This window comes from Erpetoichthys calabaricus, chromosome 1, assembly GCF_900747795.2.
Source record: "Erpetoichthys calabaricus chromosome 1, fErpCal1.3, whole genome shotgun sequence".
Taxonomy (NCBI): Eukaryota; Metazoa; Chordata; class Cladistia; order Polypteriformes; family Polypteridae; genus Erpetoichthys; species Erpetoichthys calabaricus.
The window spans coordinates 50676326-50697191 of NC_041394.2; the positions used below are offsets into that span (position 1 = coordinate 50676326).

General features: G+C 37.9%; 1 protein-coding gene across 2 annotated transcripts in view; it reads right to left on the minus strand.

The window, feature by feature from the left end:
- Positions 1-20866, minus strand: part of entpd4 (ectonucleoside triphosphate diphosphohydrolase 4) — a 61589-nt gene that overhangs the window by 32190 nt on the left and 8533 nt on the right. For both annotated transcript variants that reach the window (XM_028799179.2, XM_028799178.2), the window contains exons 2-5: positions 17862-18047; positions 15555-15752; positions 2908-3113; positions 1033-1183 (exon numbers count right to left, since the gene is read on the minus strand). In XM_028799179.2, coding sequence (XP_028655012.2) covers positions 1033-1183; positions 2908-3113; positions 15555-15752; positions 17862-17869 — 563 coding nt within the window. In that variant the 5' untranslated portion in view covers positions 17870-18047. The remainder of the gene's footprint in view (positions 1-1032; positions 1184-2907; positions 3114-15554; positions 15753-17861; positions 18048-20866) is intronic.

The following is a 20866-nucleotide window of genomic DNA, read 5'->3' on the forward strand; positions in this document are numbered from 1 at the left end:
CTACAGGAGTCTCCCAGGACTGAACTTAGAAACTCTGGCATGGTTCATTAAATCAAATAATACAACCTTGCTTTTTGAATTGCTTTAGATTTTGTTTGTAAACAAGGATGTGTGTTACTGGATGATATTGTATTTCATAAATAAACTGTAATTCCACAGTTCTGGAGGACAGCAATTAAGAATTAGTACGTCAGTGAGAAACGATTGAATATTCTTAAGAATAGGGATGTCAAAACAACCAATACTTTCAGTAGCAGACAATACTCTAAAACTCTAACGGTTCTAGCTTTGTTTCACTATCAGTAGTATCGAATGACAGTCGGTACTGCTCTCATGCATGATTTCAAGTAGACCAGGGAGTGCAAATGGCATTTCAGGTGGTGCAACAATCACGATTCGTCAAGATTGAGTAAGGTAAGTTATCTGACTTTATCGTGGCACAATCAGTGTCTTTCAGTGTGCCATCATTTGTAAGTAATTTATGAGTTAGTGCTCCTCTTCTATAAATGAAAAGAATCAAGCACTGAATGTGCAATTTTCACCTGTGAATGAGCTGCACAAATGCTCATTTTCACTGGTTCCTTGCTGTGGGAGGAGTTTTCATAAAGGTGAATCATTTTTTTTTTTAATGTGAATGAAATTTGAACCTTGCAACAATCTGTGGAGAAGTTAGAGGTCTTGTATTGATTTCTGTGCAAGCCCTGAACGTGAAACATCACTGATTTTGTTGTTTTTTTGCTGCTGGGGGTTTCAAGGAGGACTGAACTGAATGTAACATCTACTACTTACACTCAGCCCATATCTCCTGCTGGCAGTACCACAGCAATTTTAGTTGTGCAGCGCAGTGCATCTTTTTTTTTTCTTTTAACTGCGGTGCAGGTGTTATCAAGGAACAAAGCTTGTCGATTACATTTTACTATTTAGCAGAGAAGTACTGGTCATCTTCCTTACTCTAAATTTAAAGTTGAGGAGGAGATATTTCAACTAATAATAGGCTGGAAAAAAAATCCACAGAATATATTCTTAAACTACCTTTCAGGCAGGATCCTCATACCAGCTGTACACAATATATATAAAGGTGTCTCCTTGTGTTTCCCTTTGGGAATGTGGTTTTCTGCAAAACTCAACAAAGGGTAGATATAATCGCTGGCTTTCTCCGGAGTGGTGGCAAGATCAGAAATTCCTTTGTGAGAAAAGGAAAAAACAAAGATTATTATTGCATACTTCATTTCCTTTGTGGAGTTTATTGTATCAGAAAGACACAATGTGTGTGTCCCAAAAATATACAAGACAAAGTTCACCATTACAACTGCTTCACATATGAAGAATGTCTTCTTTTTTTATAATATAAGAAAATTTTATAATATAGTTTAATAAATAAGAAAAAGTATTAACAAAGATGCAGAAAAGGTTAACTATGTGCTGAACATAACATACTTAGCTTTGCTGTTTAAAATACATTATTTGTTGGTCTAAGGCCTTTAGGTTTAACTCGTAATAGAAAAAACGACCAAAAGAAAAAAGTGCAGGGTCTGCTAAACTCTGAAACCTAGTAGAAAGCTAGGAATTGCCCGATTGTTTTCTGTTGGTTTTATGGATTTGGGGGTGTCCACATTAGACCATAAGCTTCCTCTTTTAAGATAAATACAAGTAAATTCTATTTGAACAGAAAGACATCCATAATGAACATTTGATAGATTTTCTCTATCACCTCTGGATCCAGATGTTAAATGCCTACTCAGTCTAATCAATATTAATTAGGATTTTATCGTCTAATTTTACCAAGGCCAACAGCATTCCAAATCGCTACCTAATTCATTAGCACACAATTTGTAGAGAGGAAGACCAGTCATTTACTAATAAGCAGCAAGATCTTACAGTTTCTAATAGGAGATATGGACAGAGGGACACTGCATTTTGGGCCATGTTTTCCCAAATAAACCTGGTGGCATCATCCACCTGGGAGAACTCCCATCAGTACACCTGCAGGTCTGCATGGGAGCTGTAGTACCAATGGGTGGTCTTGCTAGTGTCTCTGGATGCCACCAGAGGGAGCTGCCAGGAGGAGACTTCTCTGTCCCATTGAGGGTCTCCCTGACCCAGAGGTCAATTTCCTGAAGGCAATACTGTAGCACTAGGAGTACTCCCAGGTCTAGCATGAAAAGGAGCAGCTGTGCCTCAAGAGAGCTGGAATCAGGTGAGGACACAGCTTGCCTAGAGAGGAATGGAGGAGAAAAGAAAAATAAGTGTATGGCTTATTGTGGAGAAAGGAGCCTGTATTCAAAAAAAGATTCTGACCCTGAGTTTGAAGTCTGTACTCTTTTGGTCTGGGTTTGGGTCTATGAACGCACTCCCCATGACCACAATATGACCTCTCTAAACAGTAATAAGGCTCAATAGTACATTCCTAAAAAGAAAAAAAAAGGCAAGAATCAACTTGAGTTTAGACCCAAAGCTTATTTCTGTACCTTTATTACAGGGGTCTGTAAATAATCTGAAAGAAAAATAATGTACAGTACATTCATACATGCAAAAAATGTACCAATTTGTTATTTAAATAAATAAATAGATATAGAGTATAGAGTAAATATGGAAAGAAGTAAGTTCTAAGTTTTGTTTGTACAGGACAATGCAAAATCAAAACTTAAAGATGCACTTCTACTGGCTGCACCACTGAAAATAGAATGCACTCTGGATTTTTTAGCAAATACACCTTTAGTTGTGACTCTGCAGAGATGCATTATTTTAAGTTTGGAAGCTCTTTGGTGATTCACATAATGACCTTCAGTTTCACGTCTTCATTTCCCGGTCCTAGTCATGCAGCTACTAGCCAGCCTTTCCTTACAGCAGAACCCCATAATGTAGAATAGAAACCATTTATAGATAATGCATTATTTAAAAGAGTACCTGGCTTTATTTTCATCACCACGGGTTTCCTGTTTTTGTCTCTCATTTGTTTGATGTCTAGCAAATCATGTGGATTTCCATTGTGTCTTGGCCAGCAATACACAAAGATTCTTGATCCACTACTTCCACAGTCCACTACAATACCATAGTTCAGATTAGGATTACTGGTATCTGTAGCTTCCATGTCTGTGACTCGTGCCAAATACCTGAGGACAAGCAGAAAAAAAAGAGAAAACCATCACTGATATGCTTTTACATTATTTCACATGTCTTGTGGCCACTGTAATTTTTACACATGCTTGTAAACAGCATTAAATAAAATAACAGAAAAGGACTGCTCAATCATTGAATTTTACTTAGCCTCAAGATGAAGGACGGTGTAGGGGGCTAATGGGAAGGGAAGAAAAGGGAAAGAAGTTTTTTGTCCTTTCCATCAACTCTGTTATTTCATACTTTTACTCGTTGCAAGGTTTAGCAATGGCAGATGTGAAATTGGTGATTAAGAAAAATTTAAAACATCTAATATTGAAAAATGTTTCCTAGAAAACAGAACCAGCAAAAGTATGATTAATAAAATTAAGTTGGAATTTTTTTTTTTAATTTTTTTAAACAGGATATCACTTAGAGTGTAACAGTGTCAGTTTTGGATCAAAAGACACTGGGTTCTAACTATGACTAAAAAAAGCAGCAGCATAGGAATTGTAATTCACTAAATAATTCCATTTGTAGCCATTAATTATGGCTACATTCAACCTACAGCTAAAAAGTCATTTTAGGCTCATATCCATTTTTTGAGTTTGACTTTTCAAATTAATTTTTCAAGCAATCCAAATCAAGATATGAGTATATACAGATACCTACCCTGAACATACATCACATGCACAAAATTAATATACATTTCTTATACAAACACTAACAGCATGTTAGCTGCTTCACAGCTTAATGTTGTTTTTAGTTTCTGTGAATTTCTCAGCTCAGGATGACAAGGAAGAGAAATAGAAAATAAAAAAATCATAGTTGCTGCTTTGAGTGAAGTCATCACTGCTATATCTGTATGCAGAAACCTATGAGCACAAGAGAGGACCCAGGACTGGTGGATGTGTGAGATGTAGAAGGTTTGGATACAATACTGTGGTGTCACAATTTCAGAATGTAATGGAGGACATTCAGTTACTTATGTCAACATCTCTTAACAAGTTTCTTGGAAAAACATGCACTTCGGACATGTTATTGCGATCTGAAAGGCAAATAGGCTGTACTGGCTGGTCACTGTTGCCCTAAATGTTTGAGTCCATGACATTGCAATCTTTTCATTGACAAACTGAGTTGGTACTGTTACCCATCATTTCAATACAGTGATATGAAGAAGGTTGTGTTAGTTGGAAGTATCAATTTCCAGATAAACCTAATACTAACACCATAAGGTCATATATTTTCATATCCAGTATAATTTAGCAGCACATACAAATTGGTTAAAATCTAATTTGAAACGTTCGGATTCTGTGTGCTTTTTTTTCTATAAAAAGATTGGATTTACAGTATGTGACAAATGAGTGAAAAATTGGAAACAGAACTGCAGTGTGAGCATTGCCTTAGAGTCTGACACTGAAGCGCGATTTATTATGGTATTGTGGAATCAATACAAATCTAAATAAATTATGAGTAATAAACACAACCTTACTGAAATTTCATTAGTTTAAGCTCAGGGAATAACCTGAAATGGCACAAAGTAAGCAGTAAACTGCCAGAGTTTAAAGAAATGTTTAGGCTACCAAAAACTGAAAAAGAATATAATTTTCAAAGTTATGAAAAAAAATCTTTTAGAAAATAAGGGTTAACTACTTACTACTTTTCTGCAGTAACAGATGTTAATTAAACCTTGAAAGCTAATGCAAACAATTCCTACACGTGTCCCAACATTTGAGTATTAATTATAAAACCTGTGTTTTTATAAAAGCAGTGTTGGAATAAAATGTGTTGCTATGCTCTGACTTATTATCAGAGACTTGGAAAAAAAACAGCATATTTAATATATATATATATATATATATATATATATATATATATATATATACACTAGTCATTTAGCCCGTTACAATAACGGGCGCTAAAACAGTAGTGCATAAACATTAGTAGGAACAGTCTATATTAAATGGCAAGGGACTTTGACCTCATTCTTTTTGTTGGTCGTAGTTTTCTTTCTTTCAGCCTTTCTTATGTTGATGTTTACTTGCTGAGCTGACCGTTCTTCGTGGGCTGCCGCCGTGTATTGTGTGTCTTTAATTTTCTGTGACAGTAATACTGTCTTGTACGGCTCTATTCAATAAGGGCGCACACAAAAAGGCGAGCTTCCAAAGGGCGACCTCAATTGAGCGCGGCGAATAAAAGCGTTCGTAGATAATTTAGTTCAAATGGCTCTGGAATATGTGAAGAGCAACAAAGGTGCAGATCTTTATTTACGCGTGCCTTTATTCGCTGCGCCCAATTGAGGTCGCCCTTTTGAGGGTCGCCTTTTTGTGCGTGCCCTTATTGAAGGATACCGTCTTGTACGTCCGCTGGCTTGTACGTCCTTAATATACCTTTAATTTTCTCTGGCGGTAATACAGGCGTGCACGTCGGTAATATGCCTTTAATCTCCTCTGACAGTAATACTGGCTTGTATGTGGGTGTAATATGCGTCACTGTATTGTGTACCTTTAATTTCCTCTCGCAGTAATACTGGTTTGTATTTCCGTAAAACGCCTCTAACTTTCTCTGACAGCAATATCGCGCATAGCACCGTGCCCTGCGCATGCACACTTCATCAGAAGACACCCACACACGGACACCTGGACGCACATAGGGATTTTATATATATATATATATATATATATATATATATATATATATATATATATATATATAGATAGATAGATAGATAGATAGATAGATAGATATAGATATACATATAGATATACACTGCCTGGCCAAAAAAAAAAAAAAGGTGCCACCTGGATTTAACTAAGCAAATAGGTACGAGCCTCCTATTGGATAATTACTGCATGGGCGATTATCTTTCAGCTGGCAACAAGTTATTTAACCCCAACTGGTACAATGAGTTGCTTCTCATTTCTTAAACAACCATGTCGAAAGACACATCTCGTGGTCGTGGAAAAGATGTTAGTCTGTTTGAGAAGGTTCAAATCATTGGCATGCATCAAGCAGAGAAAACATCTAAGGAGATTGCAGAAACTACTAAAATTGGGTTAAGAACTGTCCAACACATTATTAAAAACTGGAAAGATAGTGGGGACCCATCGTCTTCGAGGAAGAAATGTGGCCGGAAAAAAATCCTGAATGATCGTGATCGGCGATCACTTAAACGTTTGGTGAAATCAAATCGAAGACAAACAGTAGAACTCAGGTCTAGGTTCAGCAACAGTATGTGCTCCAAGAATGAGGTCAGCTGACTACCTGAATATAATGAATGGCCAGGTTATTCCATCAATGGATTTTTTCTTCCCTGATGGCACGGGCATATTCCAAGATGACAATGCCAGGATTCATCGGGCTCAAAGAGCATGAGACATCATTTTCACAAATGGATTGGCCACCACAGAGTCCAGACCTTAACCCCATTGAGAATCTTTGGGATGTGCTGGAGAAGGCTTTGCGCAGCGGTCAGACTCTACCATCATCAATGCAAGATCTTGGTGAAAAATGAATGCAACACTGGATGGAACTAAATCTTGTGACATTGCAGAAGCTTATCGAAACAATGCCACAGCGAATGCATGGCGTAATCAAAGCTAAAGGCAGTCCAACGAAATACTAGAGTGTGTGACCTTTTTTTTTGGTGGCGACTTTTTTTTTGGCCAGGCAGTGTATATATATTGGAACCTCGGGGGCTGAAGCAGTTCCAGAGGAAATTCATGGTGTAGGCGTTTCTCACCTAAGTGCACAGGTAGGAAACTGTCCACATCCGTAATTGGTCCCGGGCTGATTGCTACAGCTGCCACATCCTTTTCATAAATAGAAGTGTGAGGCGGCTAAAGGGAGGAAAAAGAACAGAAACACGTAGGTTGCGAAGTGAGGAAGTAAGCAGGAAGCAGCGTGGAAAGAGCCAGTGCGAGCGAGCGAGCGAGCCGCAGGCAGCTGGACTGTAAGCCCAAGCAGGGGTGTTTGGCCGACATTCGGTGGGGCAGAGGGAAGTGGTCGCTCCAGCTGAGCGATCAAGGAGCTGGAGTGATCAGAAGAAGGACAGCTGGCCACGTAAGGCCGAGAAGGCAGCGGGAGTCGTGAGGCTTGGACGGTGAATTCCCTGACGTGGGCGTCCTGGTCGCCATGGAAGTCAAGTCTCGGTCTGAAGAGTGCGCGACCGAAGCCATGGATCGGGAGACCTCCAGACCAGAAGGAAGAAGGAAGAACAGCTACAGGTAGAGTGGCTCCCCTGTTGCGAAGCCTGGATAGGTAGAAGCAGGGGGGTCACCAGTTAAAGAAAGCACCGGGCTTGTTTTTAAAGAGACTGCTTCAAGCATTGTTTTAACCTCATTATATTTAATGAAGACTTTTTCTATTGGATTTTAACCTCCACTTCACTTCTGTTTTAATGGGATTTATTTATTGAAGGATTCTGAAAGCACTGCGCCTTATTTAATTTGGACTTTTTTTTTGATTGTTTTGTTGATTTTCATAAAAGCACTTGGCACTTTTTACACCATCCCCTTGCTCCATTGTAGTGCCTCACTGTTGTGCTCATCGGTAACATTACCGATGGTGACGGGTTTAAGGGCTCCCGGAAGCGAGATGGGAGCATTCAGCGAACCCGCATCGTCACAGACTTTACCTCAAAACTGTAATCTCCTCTCCACCCAGTTCCTCCTCACTTCCTTCATGTCAGAACTCAACTCATGCAAGGTTAGTTTTCTTGGTTGTTTATGGTTAGTTTTTGTATAAATTAAGTATTTTTCAAATGTTCGTTTTTTTCCCCGTGCTTAAAACTCATTAAAAAAAAGTGTTTACAGCGAGCAGTTCGTAAGGCTGTAGCGTGAACTCTTGCAATGTTAGTTTTCTCTGTTCAAGGTTTTCTCAGTGTTTATTCAATGTTTTTACATTTAGTTTACTATTACACAGTGCATTCTATGGTATAATTAACTATTTCTGTGCTTTAAAATCTAAAAAAAAAAACATATTTACATACAGTTTGTATGGTTTGGAACGGATTAATTGTATTTACATACAATCCTATGGGGGAAATTACTTCGGGTCACGACCAAATCGGGTTGCGACCAGAGTTTTGGAACGAATTATGGTCGTGACCCGAGGTTCCACTATATATATATATATATATATATATATATATTATATAGAAAAGGACCCTACTTTTTCTATTCCAGTAGACCCACGCGACGTCGCGGTTTAGAGTTCGCGGATATTTCCTTAGAACCTATCTAATAATTGTTAGCTGAAACCGCTATTGTAGAGAGAACAGGAAGCAACTGTAGAGGAAAACGTAGCTTGGGATGGTGAATGCAGCCAATAGAATTTGAAACTGCAACTCCCAGCAGTCCGTGCAGTGGCTCTGATTGGTTTTCTGCTGAGGGTGCTGGGACTGTTGGGGTCAAAGGATGTCAGTGCGGCTTTTAAAATGGGGGCTGGTGACCAAAAGCAAAAAAAAAAAAAAAAAAGTTTTTGTAATTTGTGTTTCAAGTTCCTGTCTGTCTGCCTGCCTTCTGTTAGGTTACCTGTACTTATTTGTTTTGTCTTGGATCGTTTCGTCGTTGGCGTCTGGATTGTCTGCCGTCTATCTGTGTACATGAGGACTGTAAGTGGATTCATGGCCATCCTGCGAAAAAAGGAGCGCTCCTGAATCTGTCCATCCGTCTTCACCATTTCAGGAACTACCGGTAGAACTATCTTTACATTCCCATTCAAAGTGTGGATCTCTGGACTATCTACTTTCATCATTACATTTCATCCGTTGCCGTTTTTCATGAATGTTTTTCATGATTTACTGTGTGTGTTTTGTTTGTGCTTTGTTGTATTTAATGTGTAATCGCCGTAAGGGGAACAGGGGTGGCATTGTTGTTTTCATTTATTTCATTTGTTTTCATTACATTCTTTATTTGCTGTTTGATTACCGGTTTGCTTTGTTTTTGTCTCTGTTTATGAGTGTGTGCGGGTCGGGCCAAGGCTGGGTGCGTCCCTGGAATCTCCATCATAAAAATAAACAAATCGCCATCTTCTCGACTGTATAAATCTTAGCGGAACCAGACCACTACAGAGTTATTCATTTCTCCTTGCTGCTGATTGACTGTAATGCATCTCCAGCTGAGTGTTCTTATGTTTTCTGTTTCGTTCCTCTTAACCCTTAAACTGCCACAACCGGCTATAGTCGTTTCCCAGTGCCATTTGCGAGCACGCAGGAGCTGATCAGTCAGTGCCCTACATTCGTTGATCAGCGAGCTCATGACCACTGCCAGCCCCTTGTGAGCAGGGGGGCTGAAAGTACCCCTAGAAGACACGGATGCTCCTCAAAAAACTCCTCTTAAAAAATGCTGATAAGACTACCTTCACATTGCTCCCTTACTTGCTGGGCTTACTGGCGGCTGCTCTGTCGCGTGATATGCTTCTTGCAAGACGCAGTCCCCCACTCCCTTTGTGCTCCCCTATGATGTTTTTCTATTCTTTAATCAAGAAATAACTGCATACTGAGCTCGTTTTACTTCTGAAAGAGACATGTTTGTTTGAAATGTTTGAATAAAGTTCCTGTCTCTACAATCTCCTACGTTTCTGTGCAATTCTGTGACCCAAGCGTGACACCCTGCAGCCTCATTGTCCCTGGTATTGAGCCGCTGCACTAGACTAGCCTGCAAGCATCAGTGCTTACCTCTGTGTGCTTGCGTGCAGCCAACTCAAACACAGTTGGCTCAGTGATTTACTGAATTTCATCCATGGTGTCAGTTGCACCTTGTACATAGTGTTCCAGTAGTTTTTTTAAATAGTTTTTACAGTTCATTAGCAGTCTGTAAAATGATCAGTGTTACAGTAATTGTGATGCTCTTTGCATGGAAAAAAAAAAGTGTTCCATTAAAATTTCACTTTTTCTTTGTGAATTGTGATGTTTACTTAAAAAGTGCAGCAAATCTTTTACATCCAGGGATACATTAACCCCCAAGTTTGTGGCAGTTTAAGGGTTAAAGCCCCAAGATGCCGTTGAAACGCCCTGCACATTCTAAGGCTTCTGGCAATGAAAACGCACTTGCATAAATTATAGTACATATAGCAGTAACATCGGAATTTTACATTCTAGCACTGCGGGTGACATATCAGTACAGTACTGTACAGTATACGGGTTTACTTTACATTCTTTATTTTTAGGTAATGTATTAAGTAGAGTTTGAAATTAAATTATTTTGGGGGCATATTTAGTGTTTAAACTATAAAAATTGGCATTTTTTTTAACCACATCCAAAATCCGTGGTTTTTCACAATTCACAGGTGCTCTAGGAACAACAACATCATTTATTTATTTAGCACATTTTCATACAAATAATGTAGCTCAAAGTAGGGGTGGGCAGTATGACCAAAATTCTATATCACGGTATTTTTCTAAATTATCCCGGTTTCACGGTATTCAATGGTATTTTTTTCCCCATGCATGAGTGGATGTTAACCACATTTTCCACTGCAATTACTGGCTAAGAATAACCTATTCCACTGTCAAGAGTATTGTACACTGTACAAAAAAAACATTTTAATGTGCACACAATTATTAATACAGTTTTGCATTGCCCCATAAAGTGATAGTTTTCAAGGGGGTGGCACTAATGGAGAAGGTATCACATTGCATGACAGAGGCAGTCAAAATATAGAACCTTTTTACTGAACAAATTTTGCAAAAACAAACTATAATTTTGACAACATATTTTCAACCATACAAAGAGGCATTTAGACTTAGTAAAATATCCAGAAGTGCTTGTCAAAAATTGTATTGCACCGAATATGTCTTAGAAAAGGAATAAATAGTAAATATTTTTTGTAAACCAACTACACTTTCTGTTAATGTTAACAATCTCTGTCCACTGACAAGTTAAAGTGACTTTTTAAACAACTTTATCATCATTAAACTGCATAATATTTAAACTAATAAATAATAACAATAAAATAAATAATTGTATTATTACTGATAGTTGCACTATTACTGCAAGACTTCAAGCCCAGGTGCATTACACAGTATTCACCAAATTAAAATAAAATAAAACAAGTGCAACTTGGTGATGACATCTTTACCAACTGAACCATCATTTAGGCAAACTGCATTAATATGGACCTTGCTTCAAGCTAAGCTATACTGGGAAGAAAAAAACAAACTATATGTCGAGAACAATGTCAACATTTCCACTTTATTCTCGCCGTTTATGTCGAGATTAAAGTCGACATTTCCACTTTATTCTCGCCGTTTATGTTGAGATTAAAGTCGACATTTCCACTTTATTCTCATAGTTTACTTCATAATTAAAGTAGAATGTCGTAAACTAAACTTCTTCCTAAAATCAATGTTTCATCAATTACTTAATTTACCCCCTCATAAATTAATGCAGCACATTAAATGCTTTGTGTGACGTTCCCCGACCCAGTGGTTAATCACTACGCTTCTTAAACTGACTTCCTCTGCACTAAGAGAAGACAGCGATCACCATACAGAATCCATTCACTTCATGATATTCCTGCTTTCTGAAAATTTAGAATGCTAAGATAAATACTTGATATCATTTTCATGATGAAATGCATTAAAGCAGGTATTACACATGCACGGTAGTGAGGCGGTAGTGCTGCTCCCTCGCAGTAAGGGGTCCCCAGGTGTATGTTCAGTGTAGAGAACTTTATGGCAGGTGTGACAAGGCTCCAAAAAACTGGATGTATGAATAGCTATCGCACAGGTTTTAACTTAAATATTGTGTAAATGTTGGGTTTGTGATCTGCTGGTCAGAGACACGAACACAGAATTCAATGCATGTTCTTCTGAGCGGGCTATCTTTATTGCATGCATGCTGTCTCTATCTGACGTAGGCTACCAAAACCCCAGTTCCTATCCTTCCTTTTTCTTTCACCACATAACCAATCACCATACGATAAACGTCTTTGTGAAATTAAAACTAGTGATAAACTTAGCCCACGGAGTGTTCAGAACTTTAAAAATATCTTCGTTATACATGATTAATTATGCCATCCATTCAGAGTTGAGCCCATCTCTGAACGAGTCGCCAGCACATCGAAGGATGAATACAAGCAAAACATACACTAGCAGGGTCAATATAGCACAACAAAACCCCACATCCTACATGACTTTGAAAGGAAACTGAAGCGCCGAGTAAACCCACCAGAAAAACATGCAAATGCAAGGCAGGCACGCCGCCGTGCCCCCATATGATTAATGCATGCTTTAATGCATTTCACCATGAAAATTATATTAAGTATTTATTTTAGCATTCAAAATGTTCAGAGAGAAGGAAGATCATGAAGTGAATGTATTATTGAATACAGATTGCTGCCGGCGCCTCCTCTTATTGCAAGAAGAAGTCAGTTTAAGAATCACTTAACACAAAGCATTTAATGTGCTATATAACTTATGGCGGGGTTTGAGAAAATCTAGTAAATTACATACTCATTTTACGATGAAGTTTAGTTTACGATGTTCTAATTTAATGACAAATTACGAGAATAAAGTCAACATGTCGACTTTAATCTTGACATAAACGGCGAGAATAAACAACATGTCGTCACACTATTACACAGTACCCAGGTACATTACACTGTATTGAAAACAAGTAAAACAAGTACAACTTGGCTTGCAGTATTATCCAGTAGTATAGAAACAGTATTTACACATCTGACCTTTTAAAACTAAAGTATCTCCAGGCTCTCTGTCCATTTTCACCGTGCAGCATTCCTATGCTACCGCCCACTATTTTGTGGTGTAGCAGTGAAAAACAGCCCTAGTGCAACAAATCTGTGTTTAGCGGTGTAGCAGTGAAAAAGGTCCCCAATTGAACAGTTTCCTGCTGCGCCACGTTCCGAACGTCGTTTAGGCAATTTAAACCGGTGTTGCGGTATAAGAAAAATCCATATCATAAAAAAAATAAAAAACGGTTTTCAGTATGAACCGGTATACCACCCAGCACTAGCTCAAAGTGCTTTACATGATGAAGAAAAGAGGAAAAAAAGACAAAGTAAGAATTAAAATTAGACAACACTAATTAACATAGAATAAGAGTAAGGTCCGATGGCCAGAGGACAGAAAAAACAAAAAAACTCCAGACGGCTGGAGAAAAAAAATAAAATCTGCAGGGGTTCCAGACCATGAGACCACCCAGGGGAAAGTAACCCCTCTAGGAACGTAACCCCTGCGAGTTTTGGGGGTGTACTGTATTTGTATATCTATGTTATGTAAATGCATATTAATTTATTCTTATCTATTATTTTTGGTATATTATTCATTCTTAGATTGATTTATCGATTTCTGTTTGTCCCCAGGATGAAACTTAGCTTCTTCCAGAACCTCAATGACTCAGCATTCCAGTTCAATATATTCAACAAGCATAAAATATTGAATTATATGGGTTTATTATTCACATATCTCACATCTAAAATTGCCTAAAACCTACCCCGGCTAAGATCCAGCCTCTGAATAACGTCAAGGGCCCACTTCACCAAGTGACATTTTGGGAATGTCCTATACAGTACTTGGTTCAGTTTGGGCAACACTGATTAGAATTGCATTAAAATCACTACTAACACCTTAAAATTAATATTTGGTATAATGCCTGATGAGATAAATGTACACTGTTAAAATTAATTTATGACTTTTCTCAACTACAAGAATCCTAATATAATGTAATATAATTTCAATTTGCAGAATCTATACAGTTATGGCATTCTTGCAATGTATGTGTGGAATTAAATTGGTCTACAACATCCATCCATCCATCCATTTTCCAACCCGCTATATACCTAACTACAGGGTCACGGGGGTCTGCTGGAGCCAATCCCAGCCAACACAGGGCACAAGGCAGGAACCAATCCTGGGCAGGGCGCCAACCCACCGCAGGACTGGTCTACAACATGAATTAGATAATGCAGGGTAGAAAGTAGTCCCAAAATGCTTTGGAAAAGAAGAAGAATGTTTTGTTTTACTAATGATCATATGAACTAACCATTTAAAAATGGGAAAGGGCAGATTCTGTGAGTCTTGTGTAAACCCAGCTCTGCAAAACACTGCAGAATTATTTAGCTTGTCCTGAATAATATGATGCTACAATATAGTGTGAGTAAAGAACACCAACCATTCGCCTGAATTTGAATATCAGTTTTTTTTGCATGAACATTTGAATTATATTCAAACAATGATACCTGATATGACAGCCAGGAGTGGCTCCAGTTTTCTCTAAACTACAAAATACATGGTAAATATGTAATCCATAATGATATATACTTTATTAGCAAGGTGCTTCAAAAACATAGAGCACATGCATTACAGTTGATCTCTTTACTAGTTAATTATGTAGTCCATACTCAGTACAAAAAAGTAATGCCCCAAAAAAGAAATGTTCTTCTTAACTCTGAAATTAGGTTGTTTTCATAATACATTTTGCTGCTTAGCTGCATATTCATTTGAATAAGAGTTCCCCCGATACCTCACAATTGATGCTTTTAATTTTGGTGCCTTTTATGTTACATCACATTTCACAATGTCTACAAAACCATCCAGAAGTGTCCATACTTGGACAACAAGCCAGTCAGATGTAGTTTACCGTGAATGAAAAACCTGTAATTCTCAACTTTTGATCCAAGCTTTTGGCTTTATATGTTAAACAAAATAGGATTATTTACAAATTATCACATCTATAGATTTATAACCCACAAACAGCAGCACTACGCTGACCTTAAATGAACAATTCCAACAACTGTTTTCTTCATGCAAACTGAATCCACTAAGCTTCTGAGGTTTCAAAAGGTAAATGAAAGTGGTTCAATTAATTACTTGCAATAATGGCCAATCAGGTACATTTGGTATAAACTATTGGTAGTCCTTTTAGGAAGTGGATAAAAATGACACGTATGAAAGTTTATGGACTAATGAATATTGACATTTTCACCTGTTACTTAAAGCATGGATGTGTGACATAAAAAGCCAGTTAATTTAGCGTCGCTGTGCCTCAAAAAGCATGTCTGTCTACAGCAGAGATAAACAAGCTGCACCTTCATTTTCACATGGGTAATCCATTTATGATGTGAATGTCCAAAATAAATAAATAAGAATTATAACAAGAGGATGGGGCATACACTCCAGCTTAGTGCTTCCCCTGCTGACAGGACTACTGTGCATAGTGAAAATAATTGTAAAGAAATAACTGTCTATATGCATAGTCTTCATCCTTGATCTACTCACTTGGGCAAGCTTTAATGTTATCAGGTATTACTGAACAAGTTATATATTAATGAGCAGTGCTATACGTACAGTGATTATAGTTAAAATATTATGTAACATGATTATTTTAATATCACTCCTAATCTGTTACATATGCCTTTTTATGAATATGATATGAGGAAATTCTAGACTTCTAATGAAATAAAGGCCCATAAGAGTAGAGCTATAGTATACATACCTCTGAAACTGCTTATCCTTAAATAACCAACTATGTTTGCTCCGGGTCATCACAAGAATGAAGTACAGGAGCAAAATCATCCCCAAACAGATGCCAAGCAGCAACAGTTGGCGCAAAGCCAGTCCCACAATTCTGGGCACTCCAACAGGAGCCAAACTGAAGTGCCAAGACGCTGGTAACAGACAGGAAAAGTTTATTCTAGAATGAGAACAAAAAAAAAAATCAAAAAGAAAAGCTTACTGGTGTTCGATCTGTTCAAGATATAGTAATCTAAGAATGAAAAATTAATGAAAAGGACAATATAGTTTACCTAAGCCTGTAATTAACTTATAGTTGTTTCTGTCCATAAAAGTTGTAATGAAACAAACAAGAATTAGAAAGCACTTGGAAAGTGGTCCAGTATCAAGCAAGTGTGTATATGTGGATTTTCCTAGACACATCAGTTCCCCTTCGCAGTTCCAGGATATTCTATTAGGTTATTTGAAAATGTAACATCGGCCTGGCATTAGGGGATATACAGTGCCCTCCATTATTATTGGCAACCCTTATAAAAATTTGCAAGAAAGGTTAGAAGAAAATCACTGTTTGCTGAAGAACCATTATCTTGCACTGAAAAAATCAGAAACATCTGACTTTTAATTGAAACAAATTCGTTCAAAGAAAAAACAAAGCACTCAAGAAATACATGTTTTTAACAAAAACACACATGCCACAATTGTTGGCTCCCTGCATTTAATACTTTGTACAACATCCCGTAACTTTTTATGAGATTGGAGAATACAGAGCATGGCATCTGAGACCATTCTTCTTTACATTTATCTCTCCAGATCATCCAGGGTCCTAGTCCCTCTCCTGTATACTCTCCTCTTCAGCTCACTCCACAGGTTTTCAACAGGGTTCAGGTCAAGGGACTGAGATGGCCAGTGCAGAACTTTGATTTTGTGGTCAGTTAACCATTGCAGGGATGATCTGGACATGTGTTTCAGACCATTATCCTGCTGGAAGATCCAATGACGACCCAGTGTTAGTTTCCTGTACCCTAATAATGTTTCCAGGGCTTTTGGAGGAAAAACAGCCCCACAACACAAGTTAGGACAAAGTTCTTTTCATTATAGCTATGCTTCTTTTTACACCAAACCCACTTTGCGTGTTTATTGCCAAAAAGTTCAATTTTTGTTTCATCAGACCATAGAACACAGTTCCAGTCAAAATTGTAGTAATGTTTTACAAACTCCAGGCACTAACATTTGTGGATAACTGACAGAAAGGGTTCTTTCTGGCATACCTTCCAAATAATTTGTTGGCGTGGAGAGGTCGTCTGATGGTGGTTCTGAAGACTTGATAACCCCAAGATTTTACCTTTTCTTGCACTTCCCCAACAGTGACCCTTGGAGATATTATTGCCTCTCTTACCATCCTTCTCACTGTATGTGGGGGTAAAATAAACGTGGATCTCTTCCAGGCAAGTTTGTCAAAGTTCCAGTTGATGCCTACTTTTTTATTATTGCCCTAACTGTAGAAATGGGCATTTTCAGGCGAGTAGCTATTTTATTTATAACCATTCCCTGAGTTATGAAGGGCAACACACTTCTCCTTCATTTGGATTTGGTGTTCTCTTTTCTTTGCCATGATGATGGTTGGCTACGGAAATGTGGTTCTGTCTCTCCTCACATTTGTATCCCAGTTAATCAGGAAGTCATTGATTTCAGCTGGAAAATTCCTGTACACTCTAACCAAGTTAACAATGTCCAATTCAAATAGGAAACATGCTTCAGTTTCATTGTTTCACATTAAATTACAAGGATGACAACAATTGTGGCACATGTCATTTTGTTAAAAATATTAATTTCTTGATGAGGACTTTGTTTTTCTTTGAATGAACTTGTTTCAGTTAAAAGTCAGATGTTTCTCAGTGCAAGATGACGGTTCTTCAGAAAACAGGGATTTTTTTTCTAACCCTTCTTATTAATTTTTACAAGGGGTGCCAAAAATATTGGAGGGCATTGAAGGTGTATGCAAGAGTGCAGCCTTCTATCCTGAGTTGATCATTTCAAGGAATCTTCTGTCTCTTTTAACACTATACTGAATAAAGACAGATCAAAAAATTAATCAATGAATATTTTACACTGTGTATATTGGCCTTTACAGCAATATTAAAAGGACTTCAATGAGCAGATAGCTGGTGACAGCAAAATAAAATCAAGTCACAAAAACATATCTAAGAAACAGAATTTCTGAAAATGTTACCTTTTCTTTTGATTATAATTTATAAGCAATGCAATTTGATGCTTATAGAAAATTACTTACCTGCCCATGGTTGCGTCTCTTCAAGGCAAAAAACGATGAATACAATTTCTACCAAAATGAGCATCCTATCTGGTGTGCACTGTTAACCAAGAGATTCAACTAAAAGAAAGTCTTTCTCAAGACCATTTTTTTTTCTGTAGCGCTGCATAATTCATTTCTCTCCAATATTATAGATACTTCTTCCTCCTATTTTGTGAGAGAAAAAAAAATTAAACTGAGCTTGTATTAGTCATCAATCCAAAATTTACAACACAGAAGCAAGCATTACAATAAATGTGCGGAGAACATGCAAATACCTGGAGAGAGGCATTTTATTGTTCATAAGTGTCAAATTACAATATGTTTTGACTTACTGATACGTATGGTGGTGGGGGAGTTATAGCTTGAGCATGTACTGTATGGCTCTCACTGACACACTTATCTACACTGATGATGGAACTGCTGATAGCCATTGTAGAATGAATTTTGAGATACAGTATGTAGAAACATATGATCTGCTCAAGTTCCAGTAAATGTCTCCAAACTCATTGGATGATGCATCATCCTATAACAAGATAATAGCCAAGCTAGTCATGTGATTTAAATCCAGTTGAGCATGCCTTCCATATGCAAAAGAGAAAACTTAAGGGGAATAGCCTCCAGAATAAGCAGGAGCTCAGGATGACTGCATTAGAAGTTTGGCAAAGCATCACCAGAGAGGATACTTAGTACCTGGTGATGTCTATGAATCACATACATGAAGCAGACATTGCACTTAAAAGATATGCAACAAAGTCCTAAATATGACTGCTTTAATATATCTGCCATTGATATGTCCCAAACATTATGGTGCCCTAAAATGGGGGACCATGTACAAAAAAAATGTTGTTACTTCTATAATTCTATAATTTATACAAATACCCTTAAAAGTTTGCAGTGTGCACTTTAATCATGTCTGAATTGTTTCATCTGTAACTTTAAACTGTGGTGCGGAGGGGTAAAAATGTATACAAGAATCAATTAGTTATTACCTAAGGAAAAGAAATCTATCCATACAAATTACAGAAAACTGAGAAGGACATTCAGTTAAACACACTTATTTGGCATAGGAACTATGTTGTGTCCCAAACACTCATTCCGTTTCTGAAGCAGTTTCAACTAAATGATTTGGAAGATTTCCACAAACCCACTGGTGACGAAAATGCTTTTTGGATTCAAAACTGAGTACACTTCCCTTTATTTGTAGAGCTTGAATTTCAGAGTGGGACTGCAAGAAATACACACTTTGAGAATCCCCTACAGTTTAATTTTACAAAGCACAAAAAATCCATTTGCTTTTTCAAGGGAGCAAAAAGTAGCTAAAATAAAATGCTACCATTACTGACAGTTCTACACAATTGTAGTGAAATTACAGGAACAAAATTACATGATTAACACATGCTTTGACAGCACTATAAATGGCCAATCAACTGTGAATTGTCATCATACACAGCAAAGGTGGTAAGTCACTAGTGTGGGATCTTTACTATAATTTTGACTTTAGTATTGACGCCAGCATTTGGTACCAGTACCAAAGTAATTACTATATGACTCCAACCCCAAAACCCAACTTCCCACAGTAACATCCTTTGGGCACAAAATCAGACACCTCACTGTCCTGCCGCACTCTGCATCAATATAACTAGTGATTCCATTTCTGAGTCTCCAGCTATGCGACGTTTGATCTGGAGATTGAGTTAGGGGGTGACTGGGGTGGTTATATGTTATACCCCTCAGAGTCTGTAGCATGTTTGGGCCTGGGGGGTTAGGGGATTTTATCTCCTACTCAACCTCTAGTGCAGGAAGGAGGATAAATCAAGCTATTTCATTGTATTGTTTTAAAAATTAGGTTTTTTGGTATTTTTTCCCCACTACCAGTATACCACAAACGAGAGAAAAAAAATCAAAATGGACTTCTGGTTAATAAAAAAATAAATAAAATTATACATTGTCAGATGAGGAAACATTTTCTTCAGATTCATACTCTGAATATAATGGTTCTGCTGCTTAAATTTATACTTGTTGTTAATCTACAATTATGTCTTTATACCTCATATTCATTCCATATAAAACTTATGGAGCTGGTATTTCTTAATACACTGGCCAGACAATCTGGAGAGCTCAAGATACACATTTGAAACAGAAGATATCTAGTTGGCACAGAAAGCTATAATGGCAGAAACAGAATTTCAGTGTAGAAATACGGGGGGGGGGCTGAAAGGGTACAGTATGCCCAATATGTGTGCAGCAGAAAGGCAGTAGGTAAGGACACCAGCATGACAGAGAGAGAGAGAGAGAGAGAGAGAGAGAGAGAGAGAGAGAGAGAGAGAGAGAGAGAGAGAGAGAGAGAGAGAGAGAGAGAGAGAGAGAGAGAGAGAGAGAGAGAGAGAGAGAGAGAGAGAGAGAGAGAGAGAGAGAGAGAGAGAGAGAGAGAGAGAGAGAGAGAGAGAGAGAGAGAGAGAGAGAGAGAGAGAGAGAGAGAGAGAGAAGCCTGAGTATAAGCTGTTAATGGTCACCTAGAACACTAGGGGACAATCAATCCGGATACTGGCAGCAATGTCTGACCCCTACTTAAAGAGAGGGTAAGAAAAATGAAGGATCATCACAGGCTGCTTGAGGAAACACTATATTGATTCCATTACATCATAATGTTTCTCAGCTAGTGTGCTACCTTAGAAACCTAGCCAGCATAATGCACATAAGGGTGCAGGAACCTCAGTAGAAGCTAGGTTGAGTTCTAGCCTGGTATCCCGGAAGCAAACAGAAGATCGCTCGTGACCACAGAAGTGAATTGAAGGCTTATAAGTGACCCGAAGAAGTGATTTAAAGCTACCTCTATCTGAGAGAAGTGGGACAAATGCTCAAATGCCAAGAGTTAGAGATTAGAGTTTGCATAAAGAATGAGGAGGAGACAAGAAATTATAAAGGGTGTTGTTTTGTGTGATACTGTAGTGGACCTGTGGATGCCCCATCCACCCTAAGAGAAT